At 39.4% G+C, this 26,449-nt stretch overlaps 2 protein-coding genes and 1 long non-coding RNA gene across 5 annotated transcripts; 2 read left to right on the top strand and 1 right to left on the bottom strand.

The window, feature by feature from the left end:
- Positions 1–250: 250 nt before the first annotated feature.
- Positions 251–4,367, top strand: LOC133740370 (uncharacterized). Of its 3 annotated transcripts, none has more exons than XR_009861171.1 (9): positions 251–1,631; positions 1,742–1,806; positions 1,887–1,978; positions 2,173–2,307; positions 3,278–3,316; positions 3,453–3,500; positions 3,589–3,638; positions 3,746–3,988; positions 4,110–4,367. It is a non-coding gene; the product is annotated as an uncharacterized LOC133740370 (long non-coding RNA). The 3 variants fall into 3 exon arrangements; XR_009861170.1 differs by having other exon boundaries at positions 259–1,806; positions 3,746–3,809; positions 3,921–3,988; XR_009861169.1 differs by having other exon boundaries at positions 256–1,806.
- A 383-nt stretch (positions 4,368–4,750) lies between these two features.
- On the bottom strand, positions 4,751–8,069 carry LOC133741399 (putative polyol transporter 1). The gene is made up of 3 exons (XM_062169304.1): positions 7,809–8,069; positions 7,338–7,684; positions 4,751–6,137 (listed from the first exon to the last, which is right to left on the bottom strand). Exons 1-3 carry the CDS (start codon positions 7,960–7,962, stop codon positions 5,046–5,048), a joined length of 1,593 nt encoding a protein of 530 aa, XP_062025288.1. The 5' UTR covers positions 7,963–8,069; the 3' UTR covers positions 4,751–5,045.
- Positions 8,070–21,335: 13,266 nt separating this feature from the next.
- LOC133737298 (secreted RxLR effector protein 161-like) lies at positions 21,336–23,577 on the top strand. Its single transcript, XM_062164893.1, has 3 exons — positions 21,336–21,841; positions 23,298–23,472; positions 23,563–23,577. The coding sequence occupies exons 1-3, from the start codon at positions 21,336–21,338 to the stop codon at positions 23,575–23,577; spliced, it is 696 nt and encodes a 231-aa protein (XP_062020877.1).
- Positions 23,578–26,449: the final 2,872 nt, after the last annotated feature.

Raw genomic sequence — 26,449 nt, 5'->3', positions numbered from 1 at the left:
ATTGAAGAGTGGTTTTACATTTCTTTGTTGTGTCTCAGGGTCTAATTTGAAAGGTCTCTTTTAATGTGTTCAAGTTATCGGTATAACTAACCGTAGACATTTTGGCTTTGGCTTAGAAATGAAAATGCTTTGCCCAAAAAAAAAAAAAAAATCTACAGACTTAGCTAGGACTAATTCTATATCGTTGACATTGGATATATATATATATATATATATATATAATTTTTGAAATAGGGCCAGTACGGCTGCCCTTAAGCCTTGATCATTAATGAAATTGCAGAATGCATGGGGGGGGACATGAAACTTGAACCTCAAATTACAATAAGCATAGAGAGAACTACTCGAGATAATAACGAGAGCCTCAACAAAAAGTATGTATTTTTCCATGCACCAATTAGCGAAGAGTGCACTTCTAGCTACTATATTGGCTTTACAGAGGTGGTGACATACCGGAAAGTAAATGCTTACTCGAAGTCATAATATGCTAATAAGATCAGCTTTCTCACTATGTTGCCACCGTAAAAACGATTCCGGTGCCATTTAGTTTCATCCTGCCACTAGGAGGTTGCGACCATTTGGGAACTCGCCACCTAACTAGGATAGACAAGACACATAAGGTGTGCAGTCCGGGACAAAGCCCACGTTGCCCTATGTTAACACGGTAGGGACTCTTATTGCCGGCATAAAGCCACGTCTAATTAAAATAACAAAATAACATAAATAAAATTAAAAATACTTAATCCATAAAGGAAATAAAAACTCAGCCCACCATAAAAGGCCCAACAGGATAGGGCAGGCCCCAAAAGCCCACAAACCGAGCCAATTTGCCGTGCGGGTCGGAATTCGCCCCCCATTGCTGCGGGGATGCATCTCAGCCTCCGGTGGATCACATCGCCCTACTTGGCCGTGAAGTGACATCGTCGACCAGATCTCCTTAGTTCCCGATCTCAAACCAAAACCAGAGCCCAGAAAGGATCGATCATGGCGACTTCTAGTAGCTTTCCTCAACCCCAGCACAAGGGAAACAACGACGATAGCCCACCAAACACCAGCACCCCTCCGCCGCTCCACCCTTTCTCGTCTCCTCCGCCTAAGCGCAGATTGGTAACGATCAAGAGGGTGCACCTCCGCCAGCCTTACCCTCCCCGAATGTGACTTAGGTGATCGCAGCCTCCTACTCCTGACCCATACCCGCTGAATCTCGCAAGTGGACTCACAAGAATGAGTCGCCTATCTGACAACGAAGTCCCATGGACGCGCCGCCGGACGGGGCAGTGAAAAACTATACGGTTTTTTGCTTCTAGGTTTTGCTCTGACTTTCTTGGAGACCTACCCTTCTGACGTGATTAGGCCATGACATTGGATATTATACTATAATCTAAAGCCGGATGATCTTGACTGTTCATCCCTGTTCATTCAACTGTTCATAAGTGAAGTGGCGGTTTTGCCCTTCGTTTTTGTTTCAATTGCAAACGCTCTCTGGCCGATTGTTACTTCTGAGAACTTCTATTTGTTTCAGTGGAGAGAGAGAGAGTGAGTGTGTGTGTGTGAGAGGGAAAAAGGAGTGATCAATCTGATCGTTCATAGCGATCGTTGTGTTCTCATTCATCTAGCCATAAAAATAATCGTCGGTAACTGCTTCTTCCTTCTTGACCTGGTGTTCGAATGATTGATTACTGAACGTTCGGTCTACTGTTACACTGTTCACAAGGGAGCGATTTGGATTTTTGTTTTTGAACAGCTCCTAAATTGAGATTCTACTGATAATCTGAGAGAAGAAAATTTCATTAAAAGCAAAGAGAAAAGGTTCAATCAGTAAAATACTACTTTACTTCTTTTTTTTTTTTTTTTTTTTAACTATCCTTTGATTTTAATCGAATTTACAGGAACTTACTGATTCGACGAAGCACAAGAGAACGGCTTTGAATCTGAGTTTATTTGGAGGTCTATGACTATACTTACAGACGTTATTCTCTAGGTTGGTCAAGCATTTAATCATTTTGAAGAACAAGTTTTACTTTTCTTTCCTTACTATGGGACTTTATTTACTATTATGTACTTCATTCAATTTGGTTTTCTCTTATTGGATATTTGATTTTGGCTCAAAGTCTGTATAAAGGCAGATACCCATTTCAAAGAGTGTGGTTTTTATTGTGAATTTTGGAAGTGCAGGTTGGTGGTGGTGGGGGAATTTCACCTGGGAAGTTGAGGACTATGCTACTTGGGGTGGAGAAGAAGAGGAAGGAGCTGGAGATTTTGAATCTACTTTCAATTTGAGATCTCAAGCTTCTGAATTTGAACGGACTGGTTAGTTCTTCTTGCTTTCAATTTTTTTCACATGGTAATTGTTTGTTTCCTGTAAAAGCTGGCTTTTGGATCCTAAATGATATCTTATCACTGGGTTAGTCCTTATAACATAAAGTAGTTAAAGTTCATATCTTGATTTCTCTTCAGTCCTCTAGAGTAGCCAAAAGTAGCACTCATTGTATTTGTACTCTGTTTGAATGAATACTTTCTAATAATTTCCATGAACTTGCATATCTGATTACTTTATAAAAAAGAAGAAGAAGAAAAAAGAACAAGGTGAAAAAGCTGTGGACTAATGGACTATGGTTTAAATCTCTCTTTTGATTCTATTATTTTTATATGTTCCATTCCGGTTTAAGTTGTGAACAACATGAAAAAGTTTGATCTGGTATTATATGCTCCGATTTTTGGTACTGGATTGTTTTTCACATTTTGTGACTCCCAATTCATATTTGCAACCAAACTGAACTCTTTTCTTATATACAAGTCTGCAAGAGCAGGTATTCTGTTTTATTTATTTATTTGTTTATGTATTTTTATTTTTATTTTTTTCAATGTGATTCATGCTAAACCTTCATTCGATCAACCAAGCAGATTAAGCATTAACATGAAAACAACAGAATACCTAAAATATTTAAAATATTTTAGCTATAATATCTAAAATATTTTCTTCATTTCTGCAATCTTTGACTGCACACATTCTTTTTATTTTGAGATCAAGTCAATTATGGCAATCAGTTTGCAAGTACATTTCTAAGTCTTTTCTTCAGTTTGTTTAGACTCTTCTTCTCGACTCTTCATTCAGATTTCAGCCTCAACTTTTTTTTCCCTTCATTTCCAGACTGCTCCAAGGAACATCCTACATCAGTTCTTAATCTTAAAGAATGAAAATCACTAGATACTGATGAATCATATGATTCAGACATGTTTATGTATAGTATTATTAACCATGGTGTAAATGTTTTTACAGGATGATACTGAATTTCTCATAGCTTCTGCTGATCAAACTGTAAGAAGTTTTAGTCCACTTCAATTTTCCATACCATAATCTAGGAAAAATGGAATGAAATCTGGTAGGAGGAAAGTTGTATATAAGTAATTCTACTGATTGTGCTGTTTCTTTCGTTTTTTTTGTTTTCTCCAAGTTAAGCTGTCAAATCTTTTGAGTCCACATCCGCCTGATCCTGATAGAGGTTAGTGTTTTTGCCTGCAATTGAATTTTTTTAATGTTCTTTTATTAATGAGAAGCGCCACTAATTTAAGGTATTATTTCTCATCTAGCATATGAGTGCAACTCAGCCTCCAAAAACACGCTCTCACAGCTCTGTATGGTAACTTTTAAATGTTTTGATGTATTGAGCAAGTTACATCTTTGTGGCAAAGTGATTTCATCTCAAAAGATTTCATCTTGCTAAAGTTTAAAAATTAATTTATGTAGGCCAATTGCTGTGGCTAAAGAGGCTCATCTTACCCCATAAGCAAAACGTTCGATACACGAAAATGTATCTTTCTTATTATAGTTGTTATTTAGTTGTTCTCTACTTTTCATTCAGATTTCAGCCTCATTTTTTTTCTTTATTTTTTTCCCTCTTCATTTCCTTGACTGCTCCAAGGAGCATCTTACATCAGTTCTTAATCTTAAAGATGAGGTATCCATTGCTACTGCTGGAGCTGTGGACAGGTATATACATGTAACACTAGCAATGATACACATAGTTAAATATTAGATGCTTAGATACAAGTTAAATCATATAAAGTGATATCAATTCTAGAATTTGATCATCAACTATTTTACCTTGCAGGGCCTGAACCATAGTCTGGATCAATTTTACCTTCTCAATAAGTTTGATTTGAACTTATTGATTCTGGTGAGAAATTCAATTGAATCTCAACCTGTATTATAACCATTGAATCTCAACCTCATTCTGCTTTACCTATCTTAAAGATTCTGCTATGTAATATTATAAAATCAATCATATTATCATCTATAAAAGGGATTATTCCGATAACATATAACAATAATTCCCGCAGCAAAGCGCGGGTATGCTTTCTAGTATTTAACATATTGGATTATTGCTTCTTACTGGATATATCTAGTTTAAGGTTTATAGAATGTTATATTGAGTCACAAGAAAATTCATTCCGGCCAAAAAAGTTTTGCTAAAAAGCATGAACGTACCATGATTCAAGTATAAGTATGTATTCCAATATCTTCAGCTGAAAAATAAAATAAATAGATAACCGAGCACCTAAAAATTTAATTACTCCGATGATGATTTCTCACTCCTCCAATGAGGCTAATTGTTCAAGGGGCTCGTATTCTAAATTCCCATGCCCTCTTTGTTTGTGAATCTATCTTTTCCCATCTACAAATGGTATCTTACATTTCAATTGTCCAATAATTGGAGGAGACCCTCCCTGCTCGAGCCAGATGATAAAGATGTCTTTAAACAAAACAAAGTAAATAGATGATGAGGCTGTCACTATTCCTTACTTAAGGTCTTCATATACTCTTGCAACTTGTTGTGTCAATCTGTAAAGTGAAGTGAGCAGAGCTCAATTACTATCCAAGTATCCAACCATTTGCGTTCTGATAAAAATTGAAGCTTTTGTATGTCTGTGTCGGTTATATATAATCCGCACGCATATAATAATTTTTAACTAAGGTTTGAGCTTCTTCTACTGTACTGTATGTCTATATATATTGCCATCATAACCCAAATCTTGCCCTTTTGCTCCTAACTGAACCGACCATCGTTGGCGGTGTTATTTCCATTACTATTATGATCCACCTGCTTATTCTTGACCGGAGCATTGGCCTGTTTCCACTTGTGGAACTTCCCAAAAAGGACTTCCATATCTTCAAGGGTTCTCCCCTGTGTCTCCGGTAGCATTGTACATAAGAACACCCAGCCAACCGCTGCAATTCCGGCGTAAAGAAAGAAGGCTCCGCCAATAGTTATGGCCTTGTACAGGGATATAAAAGTCATTGAGACTATCCCACTCGCGACTCTGTTGACGGCGACTCCAATACTACATCCCTGAGCTCGTAGCTTTAACGGGAAGATCTCGGAGCTGTAGACCCACGTGATAGGGCCCATTCCGATGGAGAAGAAAGCGACGTAGAATAAGACCATGGTGATGCAGAGCACAATGGCCCACATGATCTTTTCGTTGCTGTGGTTGATGATGGTGAGGCCGAAACCGAGACAGCCGAGTGAGGCTATCATCCCTGCTACGCTGCAAAGAAGCAAAGGACGACGTCCTATCCTGTCCAGGAAAAACGTTGGGACGAGGATGAAGACTGTCTTGACGGATCCGACGGCTATGGTGGCGATGAGGAGTTTGTTCTTGGACGTGATTCCGGCCTTTTTGAAGATTCTCGGGCTGTATAAAACGACGGCGTCAATGCCGGAGGCTTGTTGGAAGAAGTGCATACCGACGGCGGCGATGAGAATGTGACGGACGGCGGGGGTGGGGTGGAGGATGAGCCCTTTCCAGACGTCTTCGCCATGGCTGCGTTTTGGGACTTGAACGACGTCGTCGTTGCAGTGTTCGGGGATTCCAGCGGCTTCTTTGATGTCGGCGAGTCGGAGTTTGGACTCTTCCATGGAGTCTGAGGTTCGGTCGAGGACTTGCTTGGCGTCGCCGAGGCGGCCCTGCATGACCAGCCAGCGAGGGGATTCTGGCATGGCTAAGACGCCAATGGCAAGGAAGACGGAGGGGATGGCGCCGACGCCAAGCATGAAACGCCACCCTAGGTTAAGTGCGAGCTTGGAAAAGGCCCAGTTGGATATGTACCCCAATAAGATTCCGACATTGATAAACAACTGTTCAAAATTTCAAACACCCAAACATCAATATACTATAGAGATGAAACCATAAAAAAAATTGAGGTGAGTTTGATAACCAAAAAGTTTTTTCCAACTTCGTGGGGATATATAGAGCAACTCTAAACGCTTTTTAAGAAATGAAGGAGAAGAATTGGCTTATAAATGAGCCAAAAAGAGTGGATCGATCAAAATCTTGGCTTGGGCGAACAACAAACTCAACTCTAGCAATAAGAATTTGATAATTATCCGATTTAGAAAATGATTACAAGGTCCCGGACCGTAATTCATGCAGTGGTCCGAGTTAATGTTATTGGTCCACATGATGTATACTCATTACTGATTGGATTTTTTTTTTTCACCCCTTGCAAAGTCCCCACCAAATTCGAATAATTGGATTGGTCTGGACCACCATATAGCAATATTACATTGTATTCCGGGACCACAGAATAATTTCTCCATCAAATTTATACTAAATGATGTAACACAATTACAAGTAAAAGGGTCATAATGGACAATTCTCAGGTTCACCCCTTGAGTGAGCGAGCATATTCACCCTCTTTTGCAATTAATGCATAATAACTTTATGATTTTCTAATTCAACAATTCATGTTGTATAACGTAATACAAATATTAACTCTGTAAAAAATCAATCAAATTGAAGACCTTTTAGTAATTCATTTCTATGAAATACATGGACGGTTCATCATAATAGTAATAAGTGTTGTTAGAACCATCCATTTGTTTGATTCAATCAGATAATTAAACGATTTCTTATTCAATTGATATTTTACAGAGATGATCTTTAAATGCTAATTTAATATATGGACTGTTGGATTATAAATTTATTAAGTAAAAATATGTTAATCGACAATGTGAGTGAATATGCTCGTTCACCCTAGAGGTGAACCTACAAAGTGTCCGGTCATAATTATGTGTAGATAAATTTTGTAAAACAAAACCGAAAAGTCTTATACATAATATTCAATGCCTTACGATCAAAAAGTTGTGAGTCGAAAGTAAACGAGTTCCGACCATGTATATGACCAAAACTCAAAGAAAGGGTGGTGTTACCTTGGGACTTTGGTCTGTTTGATGCTTTGTTGGGTAAAATCCAAGAGAATATTCTAAAGCTTGCTTGATAAGTGCTTCAAAGATTATGATTTAACTAACACGCCAGAAACAAACAAACAAACCTACATCAGCAAAAGACGTGAGGAAACCACGAGACGACGCCGGAGAAACTTCGGCGGTGTAGACAGGAGCAATCATGAGGGCATAACCGACGCCGATTCCAGCAACAAATCTCCCGAACATGAGGAACGAGTAGTTGGTGGCGAAGCCCATGAGAAGAGATCCGGCGAAGAAGATGGCTCCGGCGAGGACTATGGTATACCGTCGTCCAATCCAGTCGGACGTCCTGCCGGCGGCGGCGGATCCGATGAGGGAGTAGAGATTCAGAATTCCAACTAGAACTTCGACCTGCACGTCGGAGATATGGAGGTCGTCTTTGATGAAGATCGCCGCTCCACTCATTACACCAATATCTGTAGATAACACAAAGAAATTAACCACACATGCATATAAATAGTTCTCGAGAAGTTTCAAAGTTCAAATCTCTCCGCCTCCTCGATATCATTTTACAAGGAAGAAACATAAACGATTACTTACCATAACCGAGTAGGATCGAAGTCATGGAAGCCAACATAGCACAAGCTAAAGCGTACTTGTTTCTCTTGTGCTTGGGTACGGGATCGAAATCCGCAATGGTTTTCTGGGTGGGTTGGCCGGAGACGACATTTTCCTCAGCTCTCCGGTCAGCCATCTCGTTAATAAACTAGAGATGGACTCGGAGCTATAGGGAGAGATTTGGTTATGTGGTGATTAATTTGGGAGGATGAAATAACTGTGGAGTAGTAGTGTTGGGTTAGACCGTTAAGAGGCTTAGAGCTAAGCTATAAGGAGTGTGGGTATATATAGACCCCAAAATACTGGTCACATCAGGTAGTGTCATTACGACTCGTAACAGTAAGAGTCTTAATCTTACATCATTCATGTGGACCAATGGTTCACTTCACAGCAGGCGTAGATTAATAATTGGTTGTGACAAACTTAGATGAATCACTCTGATTAATTAAGCTAAGTTATCGACTAATTGAGTTGTATCTAGTGAGGGTACAATATAGTGGCAAAGTTGCATCATTTAATGAAATTCTGTGATAGATTAAACTTTCTGTCACGTACATCAGCTGCCACATAAGGTGAGATGCAGATGGTATCTAAAAATCTGGTTCATCTAGCATTACGCAAAAACAAACACCATACTATGTTAATACTCCATCAATAACACATTATATTATTTTTCTTTGCGTCGGAGAGATAAATATGACTTTTAGTGTATTTAAACCAGGTAATATGGCCTATTAGTGATCAAAATAAGAGTTATGATTGTACTTATCCAAGAATTTATTGTTCATCTCAAAGTCTTCCAAATGTTTCAATACATATGTATGTAATAACTAAAATTTGGACACATGTGCATGCTCAAAAAAAAAAATGTAGTGTAAGTTTTTACTGAAGAATGAAAGTTATTGAAGCAAAAAGTAATCAAATAGAAAGAAAAAATCTTGTACGTCTACTATTTTATCAATACATTACCCTTTGATTCATGGTCGAGATCAAATTAAAAGAATAAATAGTTTGGCGAATGAGACCTAGCAGTACTCTGCTAGGGTTGAGCGGCCGCCGCCCTTGGGCGTGGTTTTGCAGCACCTTCCCCCTTCAATGGGGTTCTATTCCCTCACCTTCTCCGGTGTCGGCTCTTTGGAGTGGAGACTCTGTTCTCCCCTTCGTCTCACTTTATCCAATGTCAATGCGGCTGCTGCCGTGCGCGGAGCAGGAGGCGCTGTGCACTTTGCTGGCTCGATCAGCGTTGAGGATGATAGCTGATCTATCATCGCGGATGGCGGCTCACTGCGGTGGTTCGTCGAGGCCTCAGCGAGCGCGACTCAAATTTGGCGAGGTGGGTCGAGTTGGTTTGTGCTTGGATGCTTGGGGCATGCCCAGACCAGTTCGATCAGGTGGTGGTGTCACCGAGTCGGTTAAAGGTGAGATCGATTCCGCCCGGCGAGAGAAGATGGATCCATGTTTGAGTCTTTCTCGACGAGGGTTGGAGGAGATGCGTTCGGGCCGATTCTGGCAGATTTTGCAGATCCAATTGACGTTGAGAGTCTTCCCGGGTCTGTTGTGCGGATACCTTCCCCGAATTGCTCTCTTCCTTCAAGCTTTGGGGGAGCTCCGGATTGATTCAAGCGGAGATAACGGCGCGGCGGCTCTGATCAGTGGTGTTTGGGTGCGCAGGCATGGGGGTGTCGAGAGTGGAGATGACTCTAGGGTGCCCATGAGTTTGGGTGCCCTAATCATATTCACATGGGTTTGGGGTTTAGTCAAAACTGCTTTTGCAGACTTGTTTTGGGTCTCGGGCCGAATTTGGATCCGGATTTGGGATCCTGGTCGCTTACAAATACGAATCTTGGATCCGAAACAACTGCTCATATTGTTCTGGTTCTTAAGATTTCGTCTGCCTAAATCCGAGGTTCTAACACTCTTGGTCGCTTTCGATCTCTTGGTGAGCGAATCGCCTCTCCTAGGTGGTCATATCATCGGTTACAGTTACGGTTACTCTTCTATTTACACTGCTTCAGTGACATATGCAGTGCAGCAATGCCTTACGGCATCAAGTCACATGGTTACCTGGTAACCTTTTATTCTTGATGCGATTGTGCATCTAATTATGTTTTATTGTTTTTTCTTCATTACAGATGCGTTTGTGCATCTCGTTATGTTTTATTGCTTTCTTTTGATGTTTTATGCATCACTCCATGTAATCCTCAATTTTCACTTAATATAGTTTGTCGTCTTCCTTTCAAAAAAAATGGTCGAGATCAAATTAAATTTAACAATAAAGAATACGTAGAATTTTTTGCTTTCTTGTTAAACTGAGTTTTTTTTTTTTATGGGGATTAAATTTTCATTTCCTATTTAGTGTGACACATAAAATGAAGAGTGTTAATATCAATTATAATGCAGAGTCTGTCAAGGGCTGAAAGCGTCGAATTCGCTTCTCAAACTTGAAGTTGATACCAGTCGGCATTGGATTGTCACCTTGTTATTCAAAGCCAATTCCATGCACACAAACCCTAACCAGTCCAACATCCAAAACTGGACCCAACGACTCGTCAATGAAATGAGAATGACAGGCGGGCAAGGTGAGGAAGCTCGTCGGGAAGCCAAAGATGTGAACTGAAATCGTCCAGACAAACAATATTATCGATTGGAGCAATTGTCATAGTCGTTTAACACCACCGGCACCAGATCAAAACTCCACGGACCGGCTCTTTGACCTAGCTATATAGTTTAGTGCTGGAGGTGAATAGACAAAAACAAAAAGACACGATATTACTGGAAATTATTCTATGCACCGACGGTGCAAATGACCCAACACTTATAAAATAATCTCAACCTTTGATATTTATAATTAATATTTTTATTAATAACTTAAGAGTGTATAATTAACCCTTGTCTTAAGATTTGCCGAACCCTGCTACAAACCCTTTTGCCCATATAGGCATTGTGATTGAATGCTTTGCAATTTATCAAATTAACGACCAACATGTAAAATGATACATCGAAAAGACGTATTAAAGCATGAGATCGAACAACATCAACGGTCCGAGATTTTGCACCGTAAGCTTTATCATTATATATAAACTTGACAACTATTAAAGTCAAGAAATAATATCTATATTATTCTAACTTAGAGGTTTAGTGTAATGATAAGAAATTGTTGACCATATTGTGTTAGTAAAACCATGCACACAGTTGCATAAATGGTCGCTACCGCCTGGTGGCAGGGTGAGATTAAGTGTCGTCAGATCTATTTTTCGGCAGCAACATAGTAGAAAAGCTGTGCTTATGGTAATTATGCATGCTACGTTGTAATCGGGTTACATATCGAGTTATCTTTCCGTTATGTCACTGCTATGTCAAAGCAAATGGAGTAGCCAGTAGAGCACTCTTTGCTAGTTGGTGCTTGTTAGAATACATGTTTTCTGTAGAGATTTCTGATATTATTTCGGGAATTACTCTAGATGCTTATTGTAATCAGGGGTTTAGATTCAATGTCCCCTCCTTGTATTCGACAGTTTCATTATTCAAGACTTAAGGGCAGCTGCACCAGCCCTTTATTCAAAAAAAAAAAAATTGATTGAAATATCATATGAACAAAATTTCTGGTTTAATTGTATACATAATTTCATGCATGCATGGCCCGTTGCATGCAGCAGCCGGCAGGATTAAGATCCTGTTTCTAAAAAGAACAAACAGGAATAATTTGATCGATTCTATATATATATAGCACGTGGGCTGCTTGGTATTGATTAATGATTGTCGTGTAAACCAATTTAACAGCTAATACTGATGCAAATTGGCTTTTGTGCCTGGCAGACGGTGACAATATATATTTCTCTCTGTTTCATAGTTTAACGACAAGAGTCCGGCTCGTCTAAAACATGGCAGATCCTGAGATTCTTGATGCCTAGGGCGAAATTTTATTTAGTGCTCATGACTAGTCTTAAGATATTTTTGTTGACGATTTTGAGATTAATGTGACTTCGAAAAATTACGAATTAATAGAAGTTTTTAGATAATCAACAGAATCACAAAATACAAGCAACAAAACTTCAAATATCCAAAATTTCAAAATGAACTGAACTCCCATTCAATAAGCAGTATGCCACTGACTTAGTCCGCATATTTTTGTACAATATCATCACCTTGATGCTTTAATTACGTAGTGAACTTAATGCCTAAACACGTGGTTTTGAAGAAAGCCTGAGATCCTGATCGAATAATATGCTTTACCACATATAACAGCACACATACCTTTCTGATCATCAAAGGTATGTAACCACTGCTCTTTATTAGAATCGTAAATAGAGGAAGAAAAAATATTGGCACAGTTGTCATACCTCATCACGATTCCTGATCCACACCCACCTAACCACATGAAAATTATGAAATTACACACACATTGAATGCATCTTAAATGGACAAGGCTTGAATTTTGGAAGAGTACTCAAATCCAATATCTTCAAGTTGCCTAGTACCTGCAGCAATATCTTCCTCCAAGGTTAATGAACACCAACAATTTGAATTTTGAAGCAAGCGAATTTATTACTGTCACTTTGACAACCAATAGTGTAAAGAGATTCAGTTTCTGTTATTAACAGTTTGTATTCTTCACAGCTTTCATTATTAATTGGAACTTGAAGTTTGACATCTTCCATTTCACTATCACTTTTCGTGACAAATCAATGGTATAGCTACTCAGTGCTGTAGGTGTTGTCTGTTGTAATTTGCAGTAGGAAAATACATCGAAATATCTATATCACAAGCATTTACAATGGGTAAAATACCTATGGTCTTTGCTTTGTCAAGTCTGACACCAGAAACCTGGCCAGTTCTCTCATCAGAATCTATAAACTGATCACTTAATTCAAAAATGGAGAAAAAAAAAAAAAGGGTGTTCACGTGGATCTGAATTGGGGTGCGAATGCGATCATATGCCAAAAATAAAATGCAAATAATTAATATGCTACAGTTGGCATTACAATGGATGAGGTTGAGAATTGCCACCAATTTCTCGCAGCTCGTTAGCAGTACAAGCTGCTTGAGCTTGTGACGTGACATCGATACCATTAAACACGAAACCTACAAAAAGTAGAGAGAGATTGATCAGTCAACTGCTGACTATGACTATCCTTAGAACAAATAAGAGAAGAAAGAGAGTAATGAAACTGAGCTGTCTCAAAACAAAGACTTATTCATGATTCTACATATGAAGCCCTTCACTGAAAACAAATAAACAATATGCATAATCAATAAAGACTTAGGGTGCTTGACCCAAAGCACTAAAATTGGTCAAAATTATCCCACTTATCCCAGCAATAGATTTTTATTTCCAGCTACTCAATTTAATGTTAAATGACAATTTTACCCTCAATCTAATTAATAAACTACAGCACTGCCACTCTCTCATCTCTCTCACTCCAACACGACCCGTCACCGGCACCTCTCTCTCTCTCTCTCCAGCACGACGCCGGTGGATTCCCACGACGGCGGCGTTTCCGGTACTACATTTTCAAGGAAGGCAAAGCCATTGAAGAACTTGGAAGCCGAGCTTTTGGAGCCTTCATCGATTCCGGTAGCCTTCTTCCCCGTCGTTTTCCAGTCACCGGAGGCGTCGTCGCAATCGAGGACGCGGAGCTTGCCGGCGAGTTTGGCGACGATATTGGTCTGATCTGATGGCAATACTGAATGGCAGACTGGATATGAGGCCACCGTCGCCGGAGTTCTCCACAAATGGACCAATTACGGCAAGGGATGGAGATCCAGGTCATTCCTGCTGCGAAACGGTGTGCTCACCTACGCCAAGATTCGGTTGCTGGAGAATCTCAACCTCCTGAACCCAAACGACGACCTTTACTGGAGCACTTCTTCTTCTATGTCCTTCTCCGGTCCTAGTTCTTTCTCCGTTTTTGCCCCAAAACAGCAACAGACGAAGAAAGGTGAAGACGTGGGTGCTCAGAGCATTTCTGGGTGCCCAAATCATTTTTATTTTTGGTAAAATGGGGGCAGAAGGAAAGGAAAAAGAAAAAAAAAAAGTTTTATCGGAGGGCAATCGAGGTCAATTAAAGGTCTATTAGGGGCAATAAATGTTTTGAATTGATGTAATCTCCTCATTTTTTTTCCTTGATCAAAGTTTTATTTGTCTAGTTTTAGGGAAATTAGTTCAGTGGTGTTAGCTCAGTGGTTAGAGCACCCACTACCTAAGATCAAGGTCCTGGGTTCGAGTCATTATGAGGGTAGGAGTGAAATTCTTTGATCCTCTTATTTAAAAAATAATTAAAAAAAGTTCTCATTCCGGCGACCGAAAGGTCTATTGGGGGGCAATAAAAGTCTATTAGGGGGCAATACAGGTTTATTTGGGAGGGGGGCAATAAACTTCTCCTGCCCTATATGAGATATCTGACAACCTCTTTGGGGACTTTTGGCGAGATTTCATAAACCTCTATTGTCCCCCAATAATAAAGGTCTATTGGGGCAATAAACATTTCCGGTGACCTATGAGATCTCCGACGACCTCTTTGGGGACCTCCGGCGAGGTTTTCAGAAAAGTCTGGAAGGTGGTGGCCGGTGATCGGATTTCAGCGATTGTTGGCCAGAATCCAGTGACCGGTGACCGGAATCCGGCTGCCCGTGACCGGAGTATGGCGAAGTCTCCTATGGCTTCTCTTTCTTCCATTCTCTCTCTCTCTCTCTCTCCCTTTCCCTCTCTCCCTCTCTCTCTCTATATATAATAAAGGGGTAAGGGTAAAATAGTCTAAAAAAAAAACATAATTGGATATTAGGGAAGACCTTATTAGAGTCTTTATGGGTAAGGGGAATTAAAAAAATTTAATGGGGTAAATGGAATAAATGACCTTAGAATTAGGGTAAATGGACAAAAACCCAAAGAAGTAGTTAGAATTATGTTAATAAAACAATATGCATGCAGTACTCTCAATGGAAGAGTAATTAACTGAACCAACTGCTGACAACTGCGAGTTTATAGGTTCCATAATCTAATGCATCAGTCTCAATCTTTAGTCAGTATAATGCATCATTAATGAAAATTTCATTTAAGACAAACATTTCAGACTGGTTTACTTTAGTTTAACAATGAAGTTATGGATATCAAATTAAACACAATTCACAGTTCTCAAATCAGTAGACAAACAATGTAACCAAAGATCGGGAAATTCTAGTGTACTTGTGGGTATCTCATACCCACATTTACAAAAGTGACAACAAATTTGTTGTCAGAGTGGTAATGTTGAGTCCTATTTTGTATAATCTTAGTTCTAATAATGGTAATTACACCTCTTACGACATTGTTACAAGCTTTTGAACAAATTCGTTGTCAATGTTGTAATTTTTGTTGTAATCTTAGTTCTAATAATGGTAATTACACCTCTTACGACATTGTTACAAGCTTTTGAACAAATTCGTTGTCAATGTTGTAATTTTTGTTTAACTATATATAAATAGTGTAAATGAATATCGTAACTTTTGTTCTCAATGTTGTAATTTTGGTTCAAATAATTGTAATTTTTTGTTCAAATAGTTGTAAATGAGTGTATGAGATACCCACAAGTACCATAACTTGTCTCACCAAAGATCAAAGTGGCCAAAACTATGAGCTAACACTCAATTCTTGAATCAGGGAACCCAATTCAAAAAACAAATATGTTAACCATCATAGAAATCCATAAATGTAAGACAATCATTATATCCAAATAGCCAAACACTGCATTTAGAGAATACTAAGCTATTAAGTCATATTAACCATGATTTGTGCTTATATGCAGACCAACCCATTCTCACATTCTTAATTGATCAAATGATGGTTGGCACAGAAATACATAACATTTCCATTGTGGAAGACACAATTTGTTCTGAAGAATTCGCCCATGATATCAATGAGCGCACAAACAGAAGAGTATGACCAGAAATAGATTAGTTGATAACAAAAGGCAGCATTACTTGCCTTACAGAAAGAAGATAGCTTGTTCCTTCTAGCATCGTTGTTGCCGCCACTTCTACCCAAATTTCTTCACTCACAGAGGCTCATTCCATGACTTAGATTTAAGAAAAGTTTTTTTTTTTTTTTCTCATACTTATAACTCTTCCACACATGCATGAAGGACCAATTAATTAATAATAATACCATCGTCAATCTGTTCCAATAGAGAGCATAAGTACTGCATCCTGTCTTGTCACACTGTAAGACATGTACAAAAAACAAATACATTATTTTTTACCCACTGCATAAATAATACATGAACATATAAATTGATCGAAGTAAGAAATTCTAGGCGAAAATCCAAAACATGTGCAACCTATCTTGTAGCTAAGCAGAATTCATGTGATTCTTAGTTTCGATATTCATTCACAATGGTTCTATGATAACCCTTTACCACAAACAAAGGAAGGACCAAAAATGAACTGAATCTGTCAAAGAGACAGTTATAAGTAGAAAAGAAAAGAAAAAATAGATATATGCATGCTAATACCAAAAGAAAAGGCCAATGTGCGGTATTTTAGATGGATCGAGCTCCTCTGCATTGACTATATCTGTGAAGTTATGAATTTAATAAAATTCTATTGATTGAAATATTCCAATGGTCAGATCATCACCACATCAGTTTGTTTAATGTTTTGGGTTTTTTTCTTCTCAAACCAACGTTAAATCTACCGTTATCTACCTAACTGGAGAAAAAAAAAAACAGGTTGTCCATTCAAACAGCGAGTATAAGATCTGAAATCCTTCAAGAATATTATCCGAAGAGCATGTCCTTTAATTGATAAAAGATTAAAAAATAAAACTTATCTTTCATCTCCTCTAACCAGTTCTCTGCTCTTTAATCTGCGTCCTTGTTTTTGAGTTAAACAACATTTTGCAGATGGTAAACCATGGAGTGGCAAGAGAAGTGATGCAGGGCATGAAATTAGATGTTGTTCTTTGAACTTCCTCTAGAAGAGAAGAATATAATATCAATGCTATCAGATGGCATACAAGGCTATGGGCATGCATTGTGGTTTGTGAAAACCAGAATCCTAGATACTGGGCATGCCTAGGTGCTGGAATATCAGATCAATTAAGAATGAGATCTCCTGGTATATGAGCGAAAGGGTTTTAGTTATTGTTAAACTTGTAGATAACGGGGCTTTAACGTTAGTTTGAGAGAGAGCTGATATTAGGTGATGTTGCACTATCTATTTATAAGATTAGTTGGAGGATCATGACTTTATATAATTTACACGCAGTTAGAGGAATCCATTTTAGATAGTACCGAGATTACGATTTAGTGGTACAGAATCTCAATATATAATCCTTAGAGTATAGAATTCATCCAAGTACTTTACAAATCATTGTCTGAGGCCGAAAAAATCAGGTGATCTTTGTTACAAAGAAATCAATTTTGTCATGTCAAATATAGTCTTCTAAAAAAGGCAGAAACAGCTTTAAGGACATATGATATCTAACTTTCCATATACCTACATCTTGAAAATATTTGGCGGTGGCATTGGGGCTAATTATTGTGCTCACCACACCAAATACCAACGGCAGAAAGGATAGAGAATCACTACAGGAAAAATCCCACAGTGACTGAATATATGCAAGAACAATAAACTAAAGAACATAAATTAAGGATTGTTAACGCGGTTCGGCAAAAGCCTACGTCCGCGGAGCAGCAGGGAGAAAGGTATCCACTATCAAATGAGGGTTTACAAAGCATTACAACAACTCTGTTGTCACAACAGCTCTCAAAGGGTTTGACGGCAGCTCTAACTCAGACAACAGCTCTCTTACTTGAGAAACCCTATAGCTACCCTTGTTAGGTATTTGAGTTGCTTGCTGACTATGTTGTTAGGTATTTTAGGTGCTTGATGACTAAGTCTTTATGACTTATCTCTTTATTATAGTGCTGATTGCTTTCTGTTAAAATAAACCCTTGTGTGTAGGGTGTGTAGATTAGCATTTGAATTTGTCTTCCTCTATTGTGAACCACGTATAGTTCATGTAAACGTGGATGTTTTTGTGATCATTCCTGTTTTGTATTGGCTGTATAAAAGCCATAGTTGTGTTATTGAATAATGCAAGCTTGAGAACTCCCAGACATTGTGTTTTTCTATTAGAGTTTGAGGTTATTAACAGTGGTATCAGAGCTCCACCACGGGGCCTGATTTGAGTGAAAGAAATAGCAGATTTCTGAGAGAGTGAGAGAGAGCCAGACAAGTGTGAAAAGAGAGAATGGCTTCTAGTTCAGAGGGAGGCTTTGTGCAGCCTGCCATACCGAAATTTGATGGCCACTATGATCACTAGGCCATGTTGATGGAAAATTTCTTGAGGTCAAAGGAATATTGGCCATTGATCGAAGATGGAATCACTGCGGTGGAGAATGAGGCAGCATTAACAGAGGCACAAAGGAAGGCAATTGATGACCAAAAACTCAAGGATCTCAAAGTGAAGAACTATCTCTTCCAGTCCATTGATCGTACGATAATGGAGACAATTCTCAATCGAGACACTGCCAAGAATATTTGGGATTCCATGAAACAGAAATTTCAGGGATCAACCCGAGTTAAGCGTGCCCAATTACAAGCCTTGAGGAGAGACTTCGAAGTATTGCAGATGTAGGAAGGTGAGCATGTGAATGAATACTTCTCAAGAACCCTAGCAATTGCCAACAAAATGAAGGTGCATGGGGAAAAGATGGAGCAGGTGGTGATTGTCGAGAAGATTTTGAGGTCTATGACCTCAAAGTTTAATTATGTGGTATGTTCTGTCGAGGAATGTAACAATCTGGAGACATTGACAATAGATGAGCTGCAGAGTAGTCTCTTGGTGCACGAACAGAGGATGAATGGGCATGGGAAAGAAGAACAAGCTCTTAAAGTCAATCATGAAGAGAAGTTTGGCTTGAGAGGCAGAGGAAGAGGTGTGTTTCGAGGAAGAGGAAGAGGCAGGGGCCGGCAGCAGTTCAACAAGGAAATTGTAGAGTGTTACAAGTGCCACAAGTTAGGACACTTCCAATATGAGTGTCCTAGCTGGGAAAAGAATGTCCATTATGCTGAACTCGATGAAGATCAAGAGATGCTGCTTATGTCCTATGTTGAAATGAATAATTCCAAAAGAGAGGAGGTGTGGTTCCTCGACTCCGGCTGCAGCAACCATATGAGTGGTGACAAGCAATGGTTTATCGAGCTCGACGAAAACTTCAGGCAAGTAGTGAAGCTTGGCAATGACACAAAGATGGCTGTCATGGGGAAAGGAAACATCAGAATACATGTTCATGGAACAACTCAAGTGATCACTGAGGTATTTTACATTCCTGAGCTCAAGAATGACTTGCTTAGTATTGGCCAGCTTCAAGAGAAAGATTTGGCTATTTTGATTCAACATGGTGTCTGCAAGATTTATCATCCTGTAAAAGGGTTGATTATGCAGACTAACATGTCTGCCAACAGAATGTTTGTGTTGCTTGCTTCTGTACCAACTCATGCTCCAAGACCAGCTTGTTTCCAAATGACATCTGAGGACACAACTCACCTATGGCACCGGAGATTCGGACATCTAAATCTGAAAGGTTTGAGAACCTTGTCATACAGGAAGTTGGTAAAGGGTTTGCCGCCTCTCAAAGACTCCTCCAAAGTGTGCACAGATTGTGTTATAGGCAAGCAGCATCGAGACCCGGTTCCTAAGAAAAGCTTGTGGAGAGCTTCTCAACGTCTACAACTTGTGCACTCGGACATTTGTGGTCCGATTACTCCTGAGTCAAATAGCCACAAGAGGTACATAATCACTTTCATAGATGACTATAGTCGAAAAGTATGGACGTATTTCTTACATGCTAAGTCAGAAGCATTTACCACTTTTAAGAATTTCAAGAGCATGGTAGAAAAAGAAACAGGGAATTTCGTTTGTTGTCTTCGTACTGACCGAGGTGGGGAGTTCACCTCATCTGAGTTTAACAGATATTGCAGCTCAAATGGGATCAGTAGACAACTCACTGCAGCCTTCACCCCACAACAGAACGGGGTTGCAGAGAGGAAAAATCGAACCATTATGAACATGGTGCGATGTATGCTGACTGACAAGGAAATTCCCAAAGAATTCTGGCCGGAAGCTGTAAATTGGGCGGTGCATGTTCTTAATCGATGCCCCACGCTAGCAGTTAAAGATAAAACACCTAAAGAAGCGTGGAGTGGGCTCAAGCCTTCTGTGGGGCATTTCAAAGTGTTTGGTTGTATTGGACATGTTCACATACCGGATAACAAAAGGCAGAAACTCGACAACAAGAGCTTCAAGTGTGTGTTCTTGGGCATAAGTGAAGAATCCAAGGCTTATCGGCTGTTTGATCCGGAGTCTAAGAAGATTTTTATTAGCCGAGATGTAGTGTTTGAAGAAGAGGAAAAGTGGAGCTGGGGTAAAACTGTTGAAGAGATTTGTTGTGACACTCTTGAGTGGGGAGATGAAGAAGAAGAGCAGGTTGATAACAATGAAGAAGAAGAGCAGGTTGAGCAAATTGCAGAAGGTGAAGGTAGTAGCTCGGGTTCATCTACACCAACTAACTCAGCAGAAAACAATGCCCCAATCAATGCACCTATTCCTGCTCAAGGGAGGATAAGAAAGGTACCAGTGTGGATGGAAGACTATGAAAGTGGTGAGGGATTGTCTGAGGAAGAAATGCAGCAACTTGTCATGTTCACTTCATCCACTGATCCAGTACAACTTGTCATGTTCACTTCATCCACTGATCCAGTAATTTTTGAAGAAGCTGTCAAGAATCCTACATGGAGAGAGGCTATGGACCTGGAAATCAAAGCTATCGAGCGAAATGGTACGTGGGAATTGACTGAGTTGCCGAAAGGAAGTAAGAAGATAGGTGTAAAATGGATCTTCAAGACTAAAATGAACGAGAAAGGGGAAGTAGACAAATGCAAAGCTCGGCTCGTGCCAAAGGGGTACACTCAACAAGCTGGAATTGACTACAACGAGGTATTTGCTCCTGTTGCTCGTTGGGACACTATTAGATTGATACTTGCACTTGCAGCTAGCAGAGAATGGAGTGTGTACCAGCTCGACGTGAAAAGTGCATTTCTGCACGGTGAGCTCAATGAAGAAGTTTTCATTGAACAACCTCGAGGTTATGAAGTGAAGGGTGCAGAAGACAAAGTTTACAGGTTGAAGAAAGCATTGTACGGGCTTAAGCAAGCCCCACGAGCCTGGTTCAGCAAAATAGAATCCTACTTCATTAAGGAAGGGTTCGAGAGATGTTTGAGTGAGCACACACTTTTCATAAAGAGTGGTGAAGATGGAAGAATTCTTATAGTCATCTTGTATGTGGACGACCTTATTTTTACAGGTAATGATGTAAAGATGTTCGAGGAGTTCAAAAGTTCAATGAAGCGAGAATTCGACATGTTCAATGAAGCATGAAGTATTTTCTCGGAGTGGAGGTAGTGCAAAGCTCGGCCGGAATTTTCATAAGCCAAAAGAAATATGCCAATGATGTGTTAGAAAGGTTCGGAATGGAGCGGTGTAATCCTGTGAAAAACCCTATTGTACCAGGATGCAGACTTGTGAAGGATGAAGGAGGTACAAGGGTTGATCCCACCGCCTACAAGCAAATGGTGGGCAGTCTTATGTACTTGACTGCCACCAGACCAGATCTCATGTATGTGGTGAGTTTGATTAGTCGATTTATGGAGGCTCCTACTGAGTTACATCAACAAGCAATAAAGAGGATCTTTCGGTACTTGAAGGGAACAGCTGAATTAGGAATATTTTACAAGAGAGGAGGAGAGGAAAGCTTGGTTGCTTTCTCTGACAGTGATTATGCAGGAGACCTTGGGGATCGTAAGAGCACTTCAGGGTACGTGTTTAAGCTGAGTTCCGGCGCTGTGGCATGGAGTTCCAAGAAACAACCAGTAGTAACACTCTCTACAACTGAGGCGGAATTTATAGCAGCTGCTTCCTGCGCATGCCAAAGTGTATGGATGCAAACAAATTCTCAGAAAGCTCGGCCTCAACCAAAGTAAGTGTTTGGCTCCAATTTTGCTGCAGCTGGTCAACAGTCTCTTTTCTGCGCGGGCGTGCCAGCACCGTTCGGGTGCGGTCGTCGGGGATGTCCCTTGACCTGACTTCTTTTCAGGCGATTGTAGACGAGGAGAGCACCAACCTCGTCGTGAGATTCTTTGTGCCTGGTGGTGAGGACTTTGCTGAAGTTTCTTCTTGTTAACACAATCGATACTCAATATTGTAGATCGAGCAGAGCGACATCACCGGAAAATGTTGAGATCTTGCTAAAGCGTCACTTTAGCTTGGCTGGGTTGCTAGGGCGTTACCCTTGCTTGGCTGGTTCTGTAACCGTTGTGGTCGCGGCACTACCGTCGGCTCCCGAGGAGACTAGGACCGAAGCACGTTGACAGAGGGTTTGGTGGCACTGAAAGTCGGCTTCTGAGAAGACTAGGACTAGGAGTGTGATCACCGCTAAGAGAAAGAGAAGGAGAGGAGTTGCTCTTAGAGAGGTTTGCTCTAGAGAGAACTTAGATCATCTTAGAGATGTTGTTGTTGAATGTGAATGTGTGTTTTAGAATGAGAAGAGAAGGTGTTTATATAGGGAAGAAAAAGAAGAGTGAAATGATGAGTGGAAGAAAAATAATGAAAGTAGATCTAAGTTCACTTGTAAAATATGGAAAAGATAGAGAAAAGATGAAATGAAAGCAAAGCATGAAGGTGCAGCAACATGGAAGTGGTGATGATCTATTAAAGAGATTGTAGAAGAAAAATATATCCAAGGAAAAAGAGAAAAGCATCTAGCTTTCTTCATGTGGGTAGGAAACATGAACATGTGAATATTGAGCTGGTTTTAGGTCAGTTTCTGCCCCTTTATTCCTTCAATTATTTCTCCAACAAGACTTCATTATATGCCTTCGACTTCTTCATATGAAATGTTCCACTATGAGTGTAGATCATCCTGAAAAATTTTCAGATTTTTATTCCATGTGGTTGGGGCGAAAATGCTGCTGGACCTCTTACAGGTCCAGTTTTCCAGTTTTGCTTCTGTAGAAAATTGGGCTGATTGTTTGAAGGCCTTCCACTCAAAAAAAGCTCTTGCACTCTTCATAAGAAATGATCCTTGGGCTGTCTAGAATGGATCTGGAAATTTTCAGCACATTTAGATTTCATTTGGTTAGTCTGCCGCCCCTCCTTCCTTGTTTAGCTCGGTTTCTCCTAGCCGAAGTAGGAAAATGTGCTAAAGTTAACTTTTCATGCTTCCATGCTTCCATAGTAGGCTTTATTTAGCCTCTAAATATATATTTCGAGCTTGTCGACAATATATAGCTTGAGCCACTGACATTGGCTCAATTTCTTCAACACATGCCTTGTCAGGCCAAAATGTTCATTTTGGGTCCAAACAGTAAGTGCACCATTTTCTGTGACAACAATTCAGCCATTAAACTCTCGAAGAATCCTGTCATGCATGGTAGGAGTAAGCATATCGACATTCGTTTCCATTTCCTTCGAGATTTAACCAGAGATGGAGTAGTTGACTTGGTGCACTGTGGGTCTAAAGATCAGTTAGCTGACATTATGACAAAACCCTTGAAGTTAGAAGCGTTCTTGAAGATGAGAAAGCACCTTGGAGTGTGCGAGGTTCAAAAGGTAAACTGACTGCATTTCCTGCAGGTCAGTTTAAGGGAGGATTTGTTAGGTATTTGAGTTGCTTGCTGACTATGTTGTTAGGTATTTTAGGTGCTTGATGACTAAGTCTTTATGACTTATCTCTTTATTATAGTGCTGATTGCTTTCTGTTAAAATAAACCCTTGTGTGTAGGGTGTGTAGATTAGCATTTGAATTTGTCTTCCTCTATTGTGAACCACGTATAGTTCATGTAAACGTGGATGTTTTTGTGATCATTCCTGTTTTGTATTGGCTGTATAAAAGCCATAGTTGTGTTATTGAATAATGCAAGCTTGAAAACTCCCAGACATTGTGTTTTTCTATTAGAGTTTGAGGTTATTAACAACCCTTTTATATAGCCTTATAATGGCTTTTACAAGAATCCCCTTAAACCAATACATAAATAACATACAGGACATTGACAAATCGAGCCACTAAACTACAATCTCCACCTTGGTGAGATTTGCAGACATCACATAACCAACTGCAATCACTGAGCCCTCCATATTCTGCAACACCAACAACCCAAGTTCTCTGCTACTCAATCAACTTCTTCAAGCATGTACAATATGAGCCAAGTTCAAACAATGTTCAAACTTGGCAGCACCAACAACTTTTGTCAACATATCAGCTGGATTGTCAATAGTAGGTATCTTCTAAAGAGCAACCTTCTTCTTTTCAACAATATCACGCACATAATGAAATCTAACATCTATGTGCTTAGTTCTTGAGTGATATACCTAATATTTAGCCAAGTAAATGGCACTTTGGCTATCGCAATGAACCTCCACCTTCTTCTGACAAATGCCTAACTCATTAATGAGTCATGTAACCACAAAGCTTCTTTAATTCCTTCTGCAATAGCCATGTATTCAACCTATATATGTGGTTGATAAGCCTACTGTGTCTCGCAAAATGGACCTCCAACTTATAGGTCCTTTTGCAATAGTGTACAAACAACTTGTAGTAGATTTTCTTTTATCCAAATCACCAGCATAGTCAGAATCAATATAACCAACAATAAAATTCTTAGTACCAGCAGTGTTTCTCTCAAAACATAAACCAACATCTTTAGTCCCATGAAAATATCTCAATATCAATTTAGCAGCCTTACGATGCTCTTTTCCTGGATTATGCATATAACGACTAACCAAACCAACTTCTTGAGCAATATCTGGTCTAGAACAGACCATTGCATACATCAGACCACCAACCAAATTAGCATACGGAATACTTTTCATATATTGCTTATATTTTTCAATTTTGGGACATAGTAAAGCACTGAGTTTAAAATGATTAGCTAAAGGAGTACTTACATGTTTGGTAACTCCAAATTTTTGTAGTAACTTTTCCAAACACTGCTTCTGTGTTAACCAAACTGAACCTTTTTCTCTGTTACGGGTGATCTCCATTCCAAGTATCTTCTTGGCTTGACCTAGATCATTCATTTCAAACTCCTTTTTTCATTTGTTCTTTCAACTTCTCAATCTCCTTCATATTCTTTGAATCAATTAACATGTCATCTACATATATTGACAAGTAGATGAGAGATCCATCCTGCAACTTCTTGAAATAAACATAGTGATCATATTTACTGCGGGAGTACCTCTATCTTCTCATAAAATCGTGAAATCTCAAATACCATTGCCGCAGAGATTGCTTCAAACCATACAGTGACTTATTCAATTTGCAAACCAAATTCTCCTTTCCATTCACCTGAAATCCATCCGATTGAGACATGTAAATTTCTTCATCTAAGTCACCATGTAAGAAAGTTGTCTTCACATCAAGTTGCACCAATTCAAGGTCAAATTGTGCAACTAAATCCAACAACACACAAATAGAACAATGTTTTACCACAGGAGAAATTCATTGTAGTTTACACTTTACTCCTGTGAATATCCTTTAGCTACTACTAGCCTTACTTTATACCTTATGCTGCTGTGATTATTAACACCTTTCATCTTAGCATAAACCCATTTGCAGCCAATAGCTCTTTTTCCTTTCGGCAATTGAATTAAATCCCATGTCTTGTTCTTCATAAGAGAATTCATCTATTCCTTCATAGCTTCATTCCATTCTCCACTTTCTGGATTAGCTACAACTTCCTTGAAATTTGATGGGATCTCAGCACAAATAATGGGAAAAGCATAAGCAACACAATATTCAAACCTTGCAGCCTTTGTGATTTTTCTCCTTTCTCTTCTTACCGCAATAGGCTGGTCAGGTACAATAGGAGCCACATCATCATCTTGGACATGTACATGTTCATCATCCACTACTTCATCTTCTTCTTCACTTGCAATCTCTTGAGTTGGTTGTTGAGACTTGGAAGCTTGAGTAACCACTTTGTCAAGCTCCACATGTTGAACATCTCTACCACTTTTCTGTGTTGATCCATCAGTAGTCTTTTTACTGTGGTTGAGCATACTAGCTTCATCAAATGTAACATCTCTACTGATCACAAGCTTCTTCAACTCATGGCACCACAACCCTGCAACCTTTAACACCACTACTGAAACCAACAAATATAGCCTTCTTGGCTCTTGGATCAAGTTTAGTTTCAGTTACATGAAAATATACAAAGCAACCAAAAATGTGCGGATAATCATAATCTACTGTTGGTTTTCCAGTCCATACCTCAATAGGTGTTTTATCCTCAGTTGCTGCAGATGGTAAACGATTGACTAGGTGACAAGCATAGTTGATAGCTTCTGCCCAGAATGATTTGCTCACGCCAGATTGAGCCAACATACACCTCACTTTCTCCAACAAAGTTCTATTCAATCTCTCAGCAACCCCATTTTGTTGCGGGGTTCCTGGTATAGTGAAATGCCTCACTATGCCTTATTTTTTGCACACTTTGAGAAAAGGGTCAGAAATATACTCTCTACCAATATCTGACCTTACAACTTTAATTTTCTTCTCGGTTTGATTTTCTACCATCTTCTTCCAATT

This window comes from Rosa rugosa, chromosome 3 (assembly GCF_958449725.1).
Source record: "Rosa rugosa chromosome 3, drRosRugo1.1, whole genome shotgun sequence".
In the NCBI taxonomy this organism is placed as follows: Eukaryota; Viridiplantae; Streptophyta; class Magnoliopsida; order Rosales; family Rosaceae; genus Rosa; species Rosa rugosa.
The sequence above is the reverse complement of the archived record's forward strand: the minus strand, read 5'-3'. Positions and strand labels throughout refer to the sequence as shown.